This window comes from Halichondria panicea, chromosome 12 (assembly GCF_963675165.1).
Source record: "Halichondria panicea chromosome 12, odHalPani1.1, whole genome shotgun sequence".
NCBI lineage: Eukaryota > Metazoa > Porifera > Demospongiae > Suberitida > Halichondriidae > Halichondria > Halichondria panicea.
In genome coordinates this window covers 1,203,755-1,221,524 of record NC_087388.1, presented here as the reverse complement: position 1 = coordinate 1,221,524, position 17,770 = coordinate 1,203,755, and the positions used below count along the sequence as shown (strand labels likewise).

General features: G+C 41.0%; 4 protein-coding genes and 1 pseudogene across 4 annotated transcripts in view; 1 reads left to right on the top strand and 4 right to left on the bottom strand.

The window, feature by feature from the left end:
- Positions 1-102: 102 nt before the first annotated feature.
- LOC135344754 (uncharacterized) lies at positions 103-2,614 on the bottom strand. The gene is made up of 3 exons (XM_064542014.1): positions 976-2,614; positions 641-912; positions 103-468 (listed from the first exon to the last, which is right to left on the bottom strand). The coding sequence occupies exons 1-2, from the start codon at positions 1,574-1,576 to the stop codon at positions 749-751; spliced, it is 765 nt and encodes a 254-aa protein (XP_064398084.1). The 5' UTR covers positions 1,577-2,614; the 3' UTR covers positions 103-468; positions 641-748.
- LOC135345449 (ankyrin-1-like) lies at positions 1,821-5,013 on the bottom strand. Its single transcript, XM_064542871.1, has 8 exons — positions 4,244-5,013; positions 3,900-4,088; positions 3,467-3,856; positions 3,252-3,418; positions 2,677-2,884; positions 2,480-2,605; positions 2,077-2,246; positions 1,821-1,874 (listed from the first exon to the last, which is right to left on the bottom strand). The coding sequence occupies exons 1-8, from the start codon at positions 4,785-4,787 to the stop codon at positions 1,821-1,823; spliced, it is 1,848 nt and encodes a 615-aa protein (XP_064398941.1). The 5' UTR covers positions 4,788-5,013.
- A 272-nt stretch (positions 5,014-5,285) lies between these two features.
- Positions 5,286-17,770, bottom strand: part of LOC135344751 (uncharacterized) — a 57,415-nt gene continuing 44,930 nt past the window's right edge. The window contains exons 11-13 of the mRNA XM_064542010.1: positions 6,165-6,281; positions 5,841-6,110; positions 5,286-5,790 (exon numbers count right to left, since the gene is read on the bottom strand). Of these exons, the coding sequence (XP_064398080.1) occupies positions 5,501-5,790; positions 5,841-6,110; positions 6,165-6,281 (677 nt within the window). The 3' untranslated portion in view covers positions 5,286-5,500. The remainder of the gene's footprint in view (positions 5,791-5,840; positions 6,111-6,164; positions 6,282-17,770) is intronic.
- On the bottom strand, positions 8,327-13,911 carry LOC135344753 (ankyrin-1-like). Its single transcript, XM_064542013.1, has 2 exons — positions 13,836-13,911; positions 8,327-10,328 (listed from the first exon to the last, which is right to left on the bottom strand). The coding sequence occupies exon 2, from the start codon at positions 10,318-10,320 to the stop codon at positions 8,461-8,463; it is 1,860 nt and encodes a 619-aa protein (XP_064398083.1). The 5' UTR covers positions 10,321-10,328; positions 13,836-13,911; the 3' UTR covers positions 8,327-8,460.
- LOC135344979 (tRNA-dihydrouridine(20) synthase [NAD(P)+]-like) lies at positions 12,999-15,864 on the top strand (annotated as a pseudogene).

Below are 17,770 nucleotides of genomic sequence, written 5' to 3'. Positions count from 1 at the left end.
ATGTAATAACATGAATGGCAAAGCATAATCCTGAAAGTTAAGTGACACAAACAATAATTAAAGGTGATATATTTTGGTAAAAAGCTATATAAATGCATTGATAATGTATAGCTACGTCCATTAGCTTTAAAAGGCCGCCATTGCATGAATATGGAACGTATAGCTAAAATTTCTGCTGTGATAAATGAATTAACTTTTCTCAAATATGAAACACGAAGAGTGTACAGAGTTTCTCTCTCAACTGACCATAAGTTGCCGTCTCCCTGGCTGCCCACTTCTGTAGCATGACAAGTGCTTGTCTGGTTGTCTCTCTCTTGATGCTCACAATGTCTTCAGAAGTGAGGGAGAGGGGAGAAGCAAGACACTGCCATCGAGAGCCAATGATGGCAGCAAATGATTGGAGAAAGTCCTCGTCAGGACGGAGGGATGAATTGTTTTCGCAGAGGATTTTCTCTTGTAGAGGCACATCTATATAATTATAATTATATATACAATTTACGCATGAAGAGGCAGTATGCATAATTATGCTTATAGCTTAGCCTCGTTCCCAGGCCAAATTGTTGCTGATTGAATGAGAACATCCGATATAAAAGCGAAAACTTGGCCTGGGAATGAGGTATAATGATTGTGAGGTACTTACTGTGTTCTACTGAGATTTGACTTGCTTTCTGGGACAATCCAATTGAAGGTTGACTGAGAGTGTCTACCAACACTATCCAGGTGGGTTCTTGTGACATCCACAGTTGAATTACTTCTTTTTCTTAGCAATGCCATCAGGAAAGGATGCTTCATTGTCAATGTTATCTAGTTTAATCCAGGAAATTAAAAGATTTAGTCCTAGCGGTTTCCATTGAGCTAATACTTTTTTCAAAGCAGAACGAACCAAGAAGGTATCCATCGGAAACAACAATTCTGTGAAAGTGTACAACAACAATTATAACAATTAAAGATGTATGTGCATGCATGGGTACTTACTCCAGTAAGATATTGGGCTGATCCAATCTTTGATCGGAGAGGAGAAGCATCGTCCTTTATTGTCCACGACTCGCTTAGTGCCTTCTGCTAGTGCCTTTTCGATATCGATTAGAGCATATTTAGGTGCATTGCTAGCATTCGTAAAAGGTTCATCCTTAAGGTTGCTCGGATCAAGAAGGTAAACAGTTGGCACTATGCTAGCACAGAATTCAACTTTAATTTCGACTACCTTCTGAATAACTAGTTGCAGAGTGTTGGAACATTCAACTTTATCTTCAATGTCACTTCTTGCTAGTACAATCAGATCTTTACTATCAGCGTCTTTAGGCATATCGACAAATACCTCCACTCCATTCTTCATAAGCCAATGCAGACCAGTTGACCAGACACGACAGCGAGGATTGGCAGCACATACCTCCGCAATCAAAAAACTATTATTACTAGAAGACTCACTTACTAAAGAGGGTCTGTGACTTGTTGGCAGGTTTTGTTTTAATGCGAAGTTGTGAGAGAGGTGAACAATAAGCACATGGAGAAATCTTGTTGGGAAATAGTCGAATCTGTCACCATCACATTTAGCATACCATCCTAAAGTAATCATATCACCTTCGGATTTTGGCCATTGAATTTCGCCGAGCTTGAGATCACATAAAGCAGGAAAAAATAAATGAAATTTCTCTGTATTGGCAGTGTTTGTTGGGACTGGCCTATAGTGAGTTGAGAAAGAGTGTGGTCCTCTTCCACGTACAAATTCTCAATTTCGTGACAGTACTGCAGCTTAAGTAGACTTTCTTTAGTGATGTGCTCTGGCAGTACTATTTCCAGTAGTGATTCTGGAATAATGCCTATGCTGAACTTGAGTGGATCAATGTCCTTGGTGAGGTCAGCTCTAGCAGACTCTGAAAAGAGTTTTTTGTGCACATCTGATGTGAATATTGATATCTTGAGAATGATTATGTGGTTCTCAATGGAGTCCCCTTCTCTCTCTATCACCATTAGTAGACCCAAATCATGTAACTCTCTTATGAGAGTATATAGTAATGAAGAATTTAGTGGCAGCGGAATTCGAGTATCTTCTATGCGAGAGATGAGCAGGCTCACTTTGCAAGGAATGTGTTCAAAGTCTTTTTTCAACAATCCCAAGAGAACACTCGTCTCTGGAGAAAGTCCGATGGAGGATACATTTTTCGAGAATCTCGAGTGCTTTGTAAGTTTCTTTATGTCATTCACTACAGCCCCTCGTTTACGACAATCAAGAGCAATACTTTGTTCTATATAAAATCATCAATCTTGCTACAAAACTTTTGAGATATACTGTCAAGCACATATAATACTCGTTCCATTGACGTTACATTAATGACATCAGCATGGCTTCCCACTGGTAGGATAATTGTGTTTGAGAATTGTTTAATATTGTATGATAGAAATGAAAGCCAATAGCTGTATTTAGTGACAGCAACTTCTTCGCCTTTACTCAAATCACAAATTATCAAATATATATTACTTCCTTTCGATGTGTTGATTGACTCCATGATTGCAGCGTGTGAGGAGTAGTACTCGGAATTACCAGCAAAATCATAGAGTATCATTCTTCCATAATAACTACTGTCATGAGTACTTGGAACAATGCCTGCAGTGTGAGGGACAACAGTTGATGTGCTGAAGTAGCTAATAGTCCAACAAGCGTGGACTTCCCTGCACCTGAATGACCTACAACAAATATTCTGGTGAGGTTCTTTACACCACCAAACTCTTGTTTAGCAAGTTTGTCTAGTTGCCGGTAGATTGACTGGATTTCAGAATGATCATTTTTGAAAATGGTAACGATTTCCTGACTTTTTTGAGCTTTAGCTACATCAAGGGCAGTCTCTTCATGCTTATTTCGCACAAAAAGGGGAGCATTGCATTTCTGCAATAGTAAGCGTGCACAATGAACTTGCCCATATTTAGCTGCTGTGTGAAGAGGTGTGTTGCCATCATTATTAACTTTAAACACTGTCCAGCACTGGTATTCGCAAAGCACTGTTCTGAGCTTCCCTTCTTCAGTATACCATGTACGACACAAAATATGAAGAGGTGTGTTCCCATCGTTGTCTCTGATTGTTGGATCCCCCTTATATTTTAATTCTAAATTGTTTAATGTTTCTATATGGCCATATTTGCAAGCATAATGAAGCAGAGTTTGACCATTGTAGCCTCTTATATGTGGACTGCAATGGAACTCTTCAATCAGAGCATGAAGCACAACCTGGTGCCCACCTTTAGCTACTAAACACAATGGGATTAGAGTTCTTATTGTTAGTGATATTGGTTTCAACTTTGTGATTTCTGATCAGGTGTTTCACTGTTTCAACATGTCCTTTCGAAGCTGCAATATGTAGAGGTGTGTTTCCTTTACAATTTCTATCTTCGGAACTGAGGCCATATTCCATTACCAGTTTGTCTATAAGTTTTATATGGCCACGGTAACATGCTTAGTGAAGAAGAGTACGATCACTGTAACTTCGAACATGACAACTGCTGTTGAATTCTTTGAATAAGGCATCCAAAACATGGGCATGACCACTAAGTACAGCTAGCATCAATGGAATATTTTTCTTATTATTAGTGGTGTAAATATCAGTACTGTGCTTACTGATCAGGTGTCTCACTGCTTCAACATGTCCTTTCATGGCTGCAATATGTAGAGGTGTATTTCCTTTACCATCTCTATCTTCGGGATTAAGGTCATATTCCATTACCAGTGTGTCCATCATTTTTGTATGGCCACCCTCACATGCGTGGTGAAGAAGAGTACAGCCGTTGTAACTTCGGACATGACAACTGCTGTTGAATTCTTTGACGAACGCATCCAAAACATGGGCACAACCATTCAGTGCAGCTAGCATCAATGGAGTTATTATTAATGGTGTAAATATCAGCACTGTGCTTACTGATCAGGTGTCTAACTGTTTCTACGTGTCCTTTCATGGCTGCAATATGTAGAGCTGTGTTACCATCGTTATCTTTATCTGCGGGATTGATGTCATATTCCATGATCAGTTTGTCCATTAGCTTTAAATGGCCACCATTGCATGTATATGGAACCCCCTTTATTGCAGCATAATGCAAAACTGAGTGCCCATATTTGTCTTTCATAGAAAGGCCAATAACATGTTCTGAAATAAGACTCTCCACAAGTATAGTACATGTATTCCAAAGCAGGCACAGTGGAGAACAGACAAGCCCTTAATATTCAGGTCTGCTTTCTTCTCTGTGACTAACCTACTAATCAAGTCTTTGAGACCAAGTGATGCAGCTACAAACAATATAGAGAAGCCTTCATTATTATAATGTTTGAAATCGATACACCGATCAAGAAAGAATTTGGATATCATCAGCATAGTTTTCTCCACTGCTTCAGAATCATTGTAATACTCAAACAAGACATCCTCAAAGATTTTAACATGATGTGAATCAATCTGACTACAGCTAAAAGAACATGGCAGTCTTATCCCATTGGAGAGGTGTCTACCACACATTGATAATAGAAGCAACATGATAATTATTTGTACATGTTTGTTCTTAGCAGCAAAGAGCAATAGTGTATTTCCACCATTATCAATAGCTCCTATGTCAGCACCAAAGTCATTGGCTAGTGTCCAAACTACTTCGAGGTGACCATTAGCACATGCAAGATGAAGAGATGTTTGGTTGTGTGAGTTTCTGGCGTCCACTTCATATTGCCTCAACAGCTCTCTGACCTCATCTACACCCCCACATCTTGCAGCAGTGTATAGGGGAGTATCACATGACTGGCTGTCATCAGCCATTTCCGCGACTACGGCATTGATGAAAATTAATTTACAAGATTGGAAATTGTTATTCTACAAAATTGTATATTTTAATTATGATTGTTATAAGATACTGATTTCATAATTAGCCGAACTAAAATCAGACATTAAAATTCGCCAGCTAAATTGCATTTATTAAAATTGCATGCATGACATTAAATATGAGTAAGGCATCAATAATCAGACACAATGGATGTTCAGACACTCCAATTTTAAAGAAACAAGCAGTGTTTTGCACCATCCTATTAAGTTATGTAAATAAGTCTATATATATGTATGCAAAAAAATAATGATAACAACTACTAAATATCAGGAGCTAAAATGGCTGTGTCTGATGGCAAATGGTTGTGATAAAAACATGCAGGATACTGTCTATACACTGGTGTATATATAAATATAAATAACGTGCAGAAATGGTGATAACTTTGAACTAAGTACTAACAATTCTTGTGAGAAAATATTGGACAGCATTAATTAGTTAAGGTAACAAAAATATTTTTAAACGGCGTGGTGTTACAGTATTGCATGATAGTAGAAAATTGAAAGTGCAGTGAGTATAATTAAGTGGAAAGGCACGCGTTCTAAAAGTTCAGTGACACAAATACAGTGACATATATAATTATGACAGCTAGCTATAATAATAACAACAATTTAACGTAGCTACACATTTATTTGTGCTGTGATGCATGATATTAACGTTCTCCGATATGAAACACTGAGAGTGTACAAAGTCTGTCTCTCAACTGACCATAAGTTGCCGTCTCCCTGGCTGCCCACTTCCGCAACATGACAAGTGCTTGTCTGGTCGGCTCTGCTCCTCTTGTCTCTCTCTTGATGCTCACAATGTCTCCAGAAGTGAGGGAGAGGGGAGAAGCAAGACACTGCCATCGAGAGCCAATGATGGCAGCAAACGATTGGAGAAAGTCCTCGTCAGGACGGACGGATGAACTGCTTTCAAGGATTTTCTTTTGTAGAGGTACATCTATATTATAATGCACGCATAAAGAGCTATAATGAATGTGAGGTACTTACTGTGCTCCTGTGAGATTTGACTAGAATTCTGTGACCATCTATATGCAGATTGACTGAGAGCGTCTACCAACACTATCCAGGTGGGTTCTTGAGACATCCACAGTCGAATTACTTCTTCTTTCTTAGCAATGTCCTCTGGGAATGATGATTCAATGTCATCTAATTTGTTCCAGGGGATTGGAAGACTCATTCCGAGTAGTTTCCATTGAGCATCCTTTACTTCTTGCAAAGCAGAACGAACCAATTCGGCATCCATTGGAAAAAACAAATCTGTAGTATAATTAAACAATTAAATATGTGGGTGTATGTGTGCGTGAAACTTACTCCAGTAGGATATGGCCCATCTTGTTGGGCTGATCCAATCTTTGATTGGAGTGGAGAAGCATTGTCCTTCTTTATCCATGACTTGCTTATTGCATTCTCCGAGTGCTTCTTCGATATCTATTAGAGCATATTTAGGTGTACTTCTAGCATTCGTAAAAGGCTCATTCTTGAGATTGCTCGGATCAAGAAGGTAAACAGTAGGCATTATACTAGCACAGAACTCAACTTTTGCTTCAACTACCTTTTGAATAACTAGTTGCAGAGTGTTGAAACATTCAACTTTATCTTCAATGTCACTTCTTGCTAGTACAATCAGATCTTTACTATCAGCGTCTTTAGGCATATCGACAAATACTTCCACTCCATTCTTCATAAGCCAATGCAGACCAGTCGACCAGACACGACAGCGAGGATTGGCAGCACATACCTCTGCAATCAAAAAACTATTATCACTAGAAGACTCACTTACTAAAGAGGGTCTGTGACTTGTTGGCAGGTTTTGTTTTAATGCGAAGTTGTGAGAAAGGTGAACAATAAGCACATGTAGAAATCGTGTTGGGAAATAGTCGAATCTGTCACCATCACATTTAGCATACCATCCTAAAGTAATCGTATCACCTTCGGATTTTGGCCATTGAATTTCGCCGAGCTTGAGATCACATAAAGCAGGAAAAAATAAATGAAATTTCTCTGTATTGGCAGTGTTTGATGGGACTGGCCCAGAAGTGAGTTGAGAAAGAGTGTGGTCCTCTTCCACGTACAAATTCTCAATTTCGTGACAGTACTGCAGTTTAAGTAGACTTTCTTTAGAGATGTGCTCTGGCAGTACTATTTCCAGTAGTGATTCTGGAATAATGCCTACGCTGAACTTGAGTTGATCAATGTGCTTGGTGAGGTCAGCTCTAGCAGACTCTGAAAACAGTTTTTTGTGCACATCTGATGTGAATATTGATATCTTGAGAATGATTATGTGGTTCTCAATGGAGTCCCCTTCTCTCTCTATCAACATTAGTAGACCCAAATCATGTAACTCTCTTATGAGAGTGTATAGTGATGAAGAATTTAGTGGCAGGGGAATTCCAGTATCTTCTATGCGAGAGATGAGGAGGCTCACTTTGCAAGGAATGTGTTCAAAGTATTTTTTCAACAATCCCAAGAGAACACTCGTCTCTGGAGAAAGTCCGATGGGGGATACATTTACATTTTTCGAGAATCTCGAGTGCTTTGTAAGTTTCTTTATGTCATTCACTACAGCCCCTCGTTTACGACAATCAAGAGCAATACTTTGTTCTATATAAAATTCATCAATCTTGGAGTTGCTACAAAACTTTTGAGATACACTGTCAAGCACATATAATGCTCGTTCTATTGACGTTCTGTTAATGACATCAGCATGGCTTCCCACTGGTAGGATAATTGTGTTTGAGAATTGTTTAATATTGTATGATAGAAATGAAAGCCAGTAGCTGTATTTAGTGGCAGCAGTTTCTTTGCCTTTACTCAAATCACAAATTATCAAATATATATTACTTCCTTTTGATGTGTTGATTGACTCCATGATTGCAGCGTGTGAGGAGTAGTACTCGGAATTACCAGCAAAATCATAGAGTATCATTCTTCCATAAGCACTACTGTCATAAGTACTTGGAACAATGCCTGCAGTGTGAGGGACAACAGTTGATGTGCTGAAGTAGCTGATCAAACCTTCCTTTTTGATAGTTTCAACAAGCGTGGACTTCCCTGCACCTGAATGACCTACAACAAATATTCTGGTGAGGTTCTTTACACCACCAAACTCTTGTTTAGCAAGTTTGTCTAGTTGCTGGTAGATTGACTGGATTTCAGAATGATCATTTTTGAAAATGGTAATAATTTTCTGACTTTTCTGAGCTTTAGCTACATCAAGGGCAGTCTCTTCATGCTTATTTCGCACAAAAAGGGGAGCATTGCATTTCTGCAATAGTAAGCGAGCACAATGAACTTGCCCATATTTAGCTGCTGTGTGAAGAGGTGTGTTGCCATCATTATTAACTGTCCAGCACTGGTATTTGCAAAGCACTGTTCTCAGCTTCCCTTCTTCAGTATACTGTGTACGACACAAAATATGAAGAGGCGTGTTCCCATCGTTGTCTCTAATTGTTGGATCCACCTTATATTCTGATTTCAAATTGTTCAATGTTTCTATGTGGCCATCTTTGCAAGCATAATGAAGTAGAGTTCGACCATTGTAGCCTCTGATATGTGGACTACAATGGAACTCTTCAATCAGAGCATGAGGCACAACCTGGTGCCCACCTTAAGCTGCTAAACACAATGGGGTAGATTTCTTATTGTTAGTGATATTGGTTTCAACTTTGTGATTTCTGATCAGGTGTTTCACTGTTTCAACATGTCCTTTCGAAGCTGCAATATGTAGAGGTGTGTTTCCTTTACAATTTCTATCTTTGGGACTGAGGCCATATTCCATTACCAGTTTGTCTATAAGTTTTATATGGCCACGATCACATGCTTGGTGAAGAAGACTACGATCATTGTAACCTCGAACATGACAACTGCTGTTGAATTCTTTGACTAAGGCATCCAAAACATGGGCATGACCACTACGTACAGCTAGCATCAATGGAGTACTCTTCGTTTTATTAATGCAATCAACATCAGCACTGTGCTTACTGATCAGGTGTCTCACTGCTTCAACATGTCCTTTCATGGCTGCAATATGTAGAGGTGTGTTTCCTTTACCATTTCTATCTTCGGGATTAAGGCCATATTCCATTACCAGTTTATCTATTAGTTCTATATGGCCACCCTTGCATGCATAGTGCAGGAGAGTACAGCCGTTGTAACTTCGGACATGACAACTGCTGTTAAATTCTCTGAAGAATGCATCCAAAACATGCACATGACCATACAGTGCAGCTAGCATCAATGGAGTATTGTTCTTATTATCAATATCAGCACTGTGCTTACTGATCAGGTGTCTCACTGCTTCAACATGTCCAGCCATGGCTGCAATATGTAGAGGTGTGTTTCCATCATCGTGTCTATCTCTGAGATCGAGGCCATATTCCATCACCAGTTTGTCTATCAGTTCAATATGACCACCATTGCATGCTTGATGAAGGAAGGTTCGACCATTGTATCCTCGGACATGACGACTGCTGTTGAATTCTTTGACTAACACATCTATTACATGTGAATTACCAGTTCGCGCAGCTAGCATCAATGGAGTATTGTTCTCATTATTAATGCTATCAATATCAGCACTATGCTTACTGATCAGGTGTCTAACTGCTTCAACATGTCCAGACATGGCTGCAATATGTAGAGGTGTGTTTCCTATAATATCTCTATCTGCGGGATTGAGGCCACATTCCATCACCAGTTTGTCCATTAGCTTTAAACGGCCACCAGCGCATGTATATGGAACCCCCTTTGTTATGGCATAATGCAAAACTGAGTACCCATATTTATCTTTCACAGAAAAGTCCATAACATATTTTGAAACAAGGCTTTCCACGAGCAGTACATGTCCTCCATAACAGGCACAGTGGAGAACAGACAAGCCACGAAAGCCCTTAATATTGAGGTCTGCTTTCTTTTCTAAAACTAACCGATCAATCAAGTCTTTGAGACCAAGTGATGCAGCTATAAGCAATGCAAAGAAGCCTACATCATTATAATCGATAAACTGATCAAGAAAAAATTTCGAGATCACTTGCATAGTTTTCTCCACTGCTTCAGAATTATTGTAATACTCAAAGAGGACTTCCTCGAAGATTTGTATGTGATGAGAATCAAGCTTAGTGTGGCTAAAGGAGCATGGCAGTCTTATTCCATTGAAGAGTTGTCTACCGAGCATTGATAATAGAAGTAACATGATAATTATTTGTACATGGTTGTTCTTGGCAGCAAAGAGTAATGGTGTACTTCTGTCATTATCAATAGCTCCTATGTCAGCACCAAAGTCATTTGCTAGTGTCCAAACCGTATCAAGATGACCATTAGCACATGCTAGATGAAGACATGTTTGGTTGTGTGAGTTTCTGGCGTCCACTTTATATTGCTTTGTTTTCAACAGCTCTCTGACCTCATCTAAGTCCCCACGTCTCGCAGCAGTGTGCAGGGGAGTATCACATGACTCGCTTTCGCCATCCATCTCTGTGACTATACATATTAAAGTATATTATGATATACATAATCTAGTGCTACAGTATCTTACTTTAAGCATAGATTGAAGAGTAGAGGGATAGGAAACGAAGTGGTGCACGTGATGATTTTACATTGAATCTGCAGTGGAACCTCGAAAATTATCCGCGCTACGCCCTATGAACGAGGCTATTAAGCACATTTTTGCCGGGTAACTCCCAAAGCTGTGTTTCCTCGAGACATCATCTCTTTCAGCAACTTATAACACGCCTAGTCCATGAGCCACGTGTAGTACTTGCTAATGACTGACCACACCCAGTAAAAAGAGACTTTCCAATAAAGTTATATGTTCCCAAGGCTGTTTTAGAGCTATTGGAACATGTAACGTGTAAGCGTGCTGGTTATGACTACTACAATAGGTATAGACCTTGAAATATAAGTGAGTTGCACGGACTAAGCACAGTTACTTGTAGTTTATTATGCACTGAGTGTAGAAATAGATATTGACAATATCTATTGTGATGGCCTCGATTAAACCGCAGCGTAGCACAGATGTTACTCGAGATACCAACCGTTTCCTATCCCTCTACTCTTCAATCTATGCTTTAAGTAGTATACCGTATAGCATGCAGGTATATATATATTTAGGAAATAAATGCATAATGTGGTGAATCAAGTGAGGATCGCCAAAGAGTGGTCATATCAATAATGCATATACACACGCTAGCATGAGATATAGGCATAAGCGTACGATTTATAGTTCCGTTTTCTAAACATGGGATGGCATTTGTGTGCTTATACTGTATAAACATCGGCTGCTGTTTAACTCTTTTATAAGCATCAACTGCTTCAAGGCGCCCACTCTAAGACCTAAAATGATAATTTGGCGGTTCGCTGCACGCATCACAATTTCCTTGTTTCTATTGTCTACTACCAAGGGCACATGAAAAGAAGAGGGCATGCAGCAGCTTGCGAGCAAAACCTGTATAAGTGAAGGGTGGAATTTACTATCTAAAAATAGATTTCTGATTTTGTGTAAAGTACATGTGCAGATAGCTAAACTAAATTTATACCACACTTATGTCATCACTACATGTAATTGATCAACAGCTGTAGGATATATCGAAAAATATTATTTTTTATACACACAGCCCCCAGGCATGCACAGTTTTCAAGTTGTTTTTTTAGTTTTTCATTTGTTCAAGAAAGTAAACAAAGAGAAAGAAGCCAGGCGGTACTAAGACTCAAAGCAACGGCAGAAACATGGAAGCTGCTCTCCAACAAGATGGCTAAGCTTCCATGGGTCCATGGGCATGGTTTAGACACATTTCATCCAAGAAAAGCTTGCAACTCCAGTAAGAGACGTCGAATGGTCAACGCTTGGACCAAGGAGGCTCTTGAGTATCTGTATACAGAAGTCGGCGTGTCGCTCAACTAGCTCTTTGACGGTTACAAAATACGGCATAGTCTTGTTCTTTTTTGCAGTCTGCATCGTGGATTGAATTTTTGCTAGGGGGAGGTCCTTTTATAATGCTGCGATCACATGGTATAAGTCAGATATGCCACACCTACTTGGAGGATATGCACCCCATATATCCTCCTCTTAGGTGTGATATACCTACTAAATGCAGTTTTTGCTCGCACGTTGGACTAATTAATAGTGAGTTGAAGCCCTAATTGCTACCACGCATTTGCAGAACGGTTTGTGGCACAACATAGTGTGTAAATTATATTCATAACTTTAAGGAATACAAGAAAACACACTGAATTAGGCCAGGAGCCCATAAAGAGAAGGAGCGGCTAACTTCAACGTATACTCGGGGATCACGTTTCGTAATTGCCGATGAAACCGCACTTCCTTGTATGGAAGCGACTAAGTGCTTGCAAACCGCATCCCTGCATTGCGTATAACACGTGTAGGGATTCAACCACTTAGTGACTCTGCATATATGGAAATGCGGTCATAACCACTTACGAAACGTGATCCCCGTAGTAAGTCGCTCCTTCTCTTTATGGGCTCCTGATTAGGCCAAGCCAACTTAATTACATGCTTCACTTCACGATGCAGGCGTGTTTCTATTGTGAAAAAACCCCACAACCACCACTCCACTTATAAGACTTATTTGTTACCACAACTTGCCCTTGTGGTGGTTTGGGAAGCCATAATTTTTTTACCAGCCTCTGCCTGGTCCATAAATTAGTCCAGAGGAGGTATATAGGACACACATCACGTGTGCCTCAGTAATTAACAATCCACATTTAACCGCAAAGATTTAGACAAGGATTTTCACGGATTTTCAAGCCAAAACAGCAGTGATCCCACGGTCATTTTTCTCTAAAATTTAGCTATCGTGACTAACTTATGGATCAGCGATCCCAGTAGTATCCCAGCTCAATAGTTTGAAATTCACCATCAAACCTAGTGGTTTTCATTGTACTATGGAGAGCAGTCCGGGGGGGTATTAACTCAGGTTGGTTGCTGTCTTCTATAACCTGAGTTTACACTATTCGAGATTACTAGAAGGTGATTTCTAGCTAGTAATAATGTACCTAGCCATACCTAAAGACAAATTTGATGGCTATATTTATACATTTACTTACCTAGTATTCTCTCATATGCTTTTTTTCAAAACCTTCTCTTGATCTCAAAACCAGTAAAATCACACCTCAAGGTGTCTATTGGTTGACATGGCTGATGCGGACTGTTCAGAGGCAGAGGAGGCGGGACAGAGGAGGCAGGACATGCGTCATCATTCACATGGCAATGGAATGTGTAGCATACGATGTTTACGTTAGGCTCTTGACCTTAACCTTTTCTCAGATTTCAGTGTAGCTATGGTGCCTGTGGTAGATCTACTGTTGTGCTCTCTAGCAAGCTCACATCACTTTCTATATAGTGATTTCGAACACTGTTATGGAAGACGGCTACTAACCTGAGTTAACCTCTCTAGACTGTTCTCCGTAGCACCTCATGTACAGTGAAAACCACTAGGTTTGATAATGAATTGCAATGGGATTCCACTGGGATCGCTGATCCATAAGAGAGTACCATCCTTTCACTACATGATAACTAGAAAAGAACAGTGGGATCGCTGCTGTTTTGGCTGCTTGAACATCTGCACTTCTCATGGCACAAATCCTTGTATATTAAACTTGTGGATTGTTATAATTACTGAGGCACACGTGATGCGTGTCCTCCTTCTGGCCCCAGAGTAGGTCCGACAGGCGTGGTGCAGCTCAAGCAATTAGCCACTGATTACACTCAGCAAAACATACGACGTTGGGCAGATAAGTAATAATTATTGCTCAATCAAAGACTAATAGCTTGAGCTGCGCCGCGCCTGTCGTACCTCCTCTGCTCTGGTCCAGAGGCCTTACATTGCAAGCATAAGCTCACGTGATCCCGTTTTCAATCCCCTTCCTCGATCTGCCTAAACGTTGATGCTTTTATAAACATCAACGAACAGCACCCCTGAACTATGTAAACATTATTTTGCAAGCTGCAACATTTAAGGGTTTGTTTACCATTGACACAGTCTTGCAGTGCAGTCTGGGGTATGTAGCTTGTTCAATGCTTGTTCAAGTCTTGTTTTTTGCATGTAGCTGACAGTGGAATGAAATTGAAATTGAAACAGAGCGACGCCGCCCTCCCGGACCCAGGTAGGGAGGGCGGCGACGCCCGTCTAATTTCATGAGGATCAGAATCAACATCTAACGATCATTACCACTCAAGAATGGCTGAGCTACTCGAACAAGGTGATGCTAGCTCCCATGGTTAGGATAGGCACACTCCCCACACGACTATTGGCCCTCGAGTACGGAGCTGATATTGTATACAGTGAGGTGTGTGCTCAACAAGTCTAGCACAGTAGCTACCACCATCCCACGATCGCATGCATGCATCCCCTCAGGAGCTTATTGACCACAGGATGGTGCAGTGTCAACGCCTCGTGAATCGTAAGAGCCTCCACAGTGTATGTACGAGCACATTACCCTCCCCCACACACAGCGATATTGGACACTGTGGATTTTGTGTCTCCTGACGGCCGCTGCATGTTCAGGACATGTGAGAGAGAAAGGAAATACGTTGTCTTTCAAATGGTGAGGTCTACTAATAGAGTTCATGTCACTCTGTAATCATGGAACCCTCTCTCTCCGTGTAGGGCACTGCCGACTCTGTGAGGGCCGTGGAGACTGCTAAACTGGTGTAAGTAGCTCACTTCCATAACCACACCCCATTGACCATACCCATAGTGAGAGGGACGTTGGAGGGATTGACGTCAATATGGGTTGTCCCAAAGACTTCTCTCTTAAGGTAGAAAAATACTGAAAAGTTTGTATTTGAGTGTGAACACATCTCAATGTAGGGAGGGATGGGAGCTGCGTTGCTAAGCAACCCGGAGAGAGTGCGTTCCATCCTCACATCTCTTGTGTTGGCTGTGTCTCTATCGGTGACATGCAAGATACGACTGCTCCCCACCCCCCAGGCCACCTTTGACCTCGTGAAGGTTATCGAGAGCACTGGAGTAGCAGCTGTTGCAGTCCACGGCCGGTGAGTGTGTGTGTGTGTTATGTGTGTTGTGTGAGGGTGTGCACTGTAGGTCGATCAAGGAGCGCTCTACACAGCCGTGTCACTATGATGTCATCAGGGAGATAGTCAGCAGAGCCTCTATCCCAGTCATAGCCAAGTGAGAGCCCTACACTACTAGCCGTGTGTGTATACATGTACTCGTGTGTGTGCAGTGGTGGCTCCAATGAGATAACAAGTTACAAGGACGTGGACAGAATCAAGTCTCTCACTAGTAAGTTCTGTGTGTGTGATGTGTGTGTCACTAAGTGTAATGTGTGTCACTGAGTGTAATGTGTGTATGTGTGTGTGTGGTGTGTGTGTGATGTGTGTGTAATGTGTGTATGTGTGTGTGATGTGACGTGTAACTGCAGGCTGTGAAAGTCTCATGATAGCCAGGGCAGCGCAGTGGAATCCATCAGTATTCAGATAACTTGTAAAAATGCCTGTTAATGATGTAATGTGAATTAATCGCAGACGTGAGGGGGCACTAGAGATTAATGATGTCATAAAGCGTTACTTGCAGTTAGCAGTTGACACTGGCAATGGATGCTCCAACACCAAATACTGTGTGTGTCAGATGATGGCTGATCGTATGGAGGGACCTCTTGGGGCACGTCTACATTCAGCCAAGAACATCAGAGAGATTTGGTGACACACACACACACACACACACACACACACACACACACGTCATGCACACACTAGGTGGAGCGTTCTCGTGATCGATTGTTCAAGTCAGTGTTGACTGTGTGTGGAGACAAGTACTCCTCTAGCTTCTGGTGAGATATCTATTATGGTAAAGGCAGTTAATCAGTCGTTGTTTCCATGCACAGGTTGAAGAGTAAGAAGTCATCAGAGCAGGCTGCAGCCATTGTGGCACTGGCAGTATTGGGACTAGATGTACCCACCAAACAGTAGCCATAGCAAATCTTGCATGTTATGTTTGTACAGTTGTCTTTTTCAACCACTATTTACCATGATTTAAATAATGTGTCAATGACACCAGTTCGTTCCAGAGTACATAGTACACTAGCCTCCTTCACTGGCCTCCCACTCTTTGAGGAAGAGCGGCCTGCATTGGGATCGAGGCTATAGCACACATGCATGTAACCATGCAAGGGATTATAATTATTATAAACGAGATTTCACTTAATTAGTAGAGCCCTTCGTTTTGGTACTGCACCTTAAGTATTTTGTGATGTACTCTATAGTATACTCTCTACAGTAAAGATTCTAGAATAATGTACGGTGGCCCTGAGCGTTACTATTAGTTCACCTTAGCTACTTGATACTTCGCCTACCTTAGCTACTGGGTAGTTCGCCTACCTTAGCTACTGGGTAGTTCGCCAACCTTAGCTACTGGGTAGTTTGCCAACCTTAGCTACTGGGTAGTTCGCCAACCTTAGCTACTGGGTAGTTCGCCAACCTTAGCTACTGGGTAGTTCGCCAACCTTAGCTACTTCGAAGTTGACCTTTGAACTGTATGTTAATGCTGCTGCTGGAGCCATGCAACTCAATATAAATGAGAGCTCCATGTATATATACAGGTACTGAGGATTATCTGCAGCCGGTTAGTGCTATACCCTATGGGTAACAGCAATGCAAGATGAGAGTACCACACTTGATTCATTTGGAAGTTACATGTTATTCACAATACTAGCTAGTCTAATAGCTTGGGGCAATAGAGCTAGGATTAAGAGACCTTTTTCTTCTCTTCCCCCTCCCCTCTGAGAAAAGGTCTGGCCCTAGACTAATACAACACATGCAGTTCAAGTTGTTCACGTTTATATCTCCTAATCCCATTGCAGCACAAGAATTCTGTACTATACAATGGTTCTGGTGTGGTACTCTAGTCTTGCATTGCTGTTAGATAATCCTCAGTACCTGTATACGTGCTATGTAGCTCTCATTATTGATCTCTAGTCGCTATGTACAGTACGGCTACAGCAGCATTAAATAGAATTAACATGCAGTTCAAAGGTCAATTGCGAAGTAGCTAAGGTAGGTGAACTATCAAGCAGCGAAGGTAGGTGAACTATCAAGTAGCTAAGGTAGGCGAACTATCAAGTAGAACTACCCAGTAGCTAAGGTAGGTGAACTACCCAGTAGCTAAGGTAGGCGAACTATCAAGTAGAACTACCCAGTAGCTAAGGTAGGCGAACTATCAAGTAGAACTACCCAGTAGCTAAGGTAGGTGAACTACCCAGTAGCTAAGGTAGGCGAACTATCAAGTAGAACTACCCAGTAGCTAAGGTAGGTGAACTACCCAGTAGCTAAGGTAGGCGAACTATCAAGTAGAACTACCCAGTAGCTAAGGTAGGCGAACTACCCAGTAGCTAAGGTAGGCGAAGTATCAAGTAGCTAAGGTGAACTAATAGTAACGCTCAGGGCCACCGTAATAATGCCTGCACTGATTATGAGTTTGAGTTAATCGATGTGCCTGCGAGCATGGTGAGGTCCGCTCTAGCAGAATCTGAAAACAGTTTATTGTACATCTGATGTGAATGTTGAGATCTTGATAATCATTATATCAATGGAGTCCCCTTCTAGCTCTCTCTATTCAAAGTCAAACCGTAGCACTCCGAGAATAACACACGTCAGCTGTAGTAAATATGAGTTGATACTATAGACTGTAATTCTCTTAATAGAGTGTATATAACTATATATAATTATAGTGATGAAAAATTTATAGGCAATGGAATTCCAGTTTCTATGTGAGAGAACGGAGGTGGCTTAACTTTGCAAGCTGGAACATGTTCAAAGTTTTTTTCCAGGAGAGTTTGTCTCCGGGGAAAGTCCGAGGTAATTCTTAGTAAGTTCTTAACTACACAGTTCCTAGCTCGCGCTATAACATCAATTAAGAACAACGATTTGTAAATCATCAATCTTG

Coding starts and splice junctions, on each gene's coding strand:
- LOC135344754 (XM_064542014.1), bottom strand. CDS start 1,576: ATGATTACTTTAGGATGGTATGCTAAATGTGATGGTGACAGATTCGAC. Junction 913..975: donor CAGCCCAATATCTTACTGGA/GTAAGTACCCAT, acceptor ACACTTTCACAG/AATTGTTGTTTCCGATGGAT.
- LOC135345449 (XM_064542871.1), bottom strand. CDS start 4,787: ATGGCTGATGACAGCCAGTCATGTGATACTCCCCTATACACTGCTGCA. Junction 4,089..4,243: donor TGGTCTCAAAGACTTGATTA/GTAGGTTAGTCA, acceptor ATGGGCACTCAG/TTTTGCATTATGCTGCAATA. Junction 2,606..2,676: donor ATTTGTTGTAGGTCATTCAG/GTGCAGGGAAGT, acceptor CTCACACTGCAG/GCATTGTTCCAAGTACTCAT.
- LOC135344753 (XM_064542013.1), bottom strand. CDS start 10,320: ATGGATGGCGAAAGCGAGTCATGTGATACTCCCCTGCACACTGCTGCG.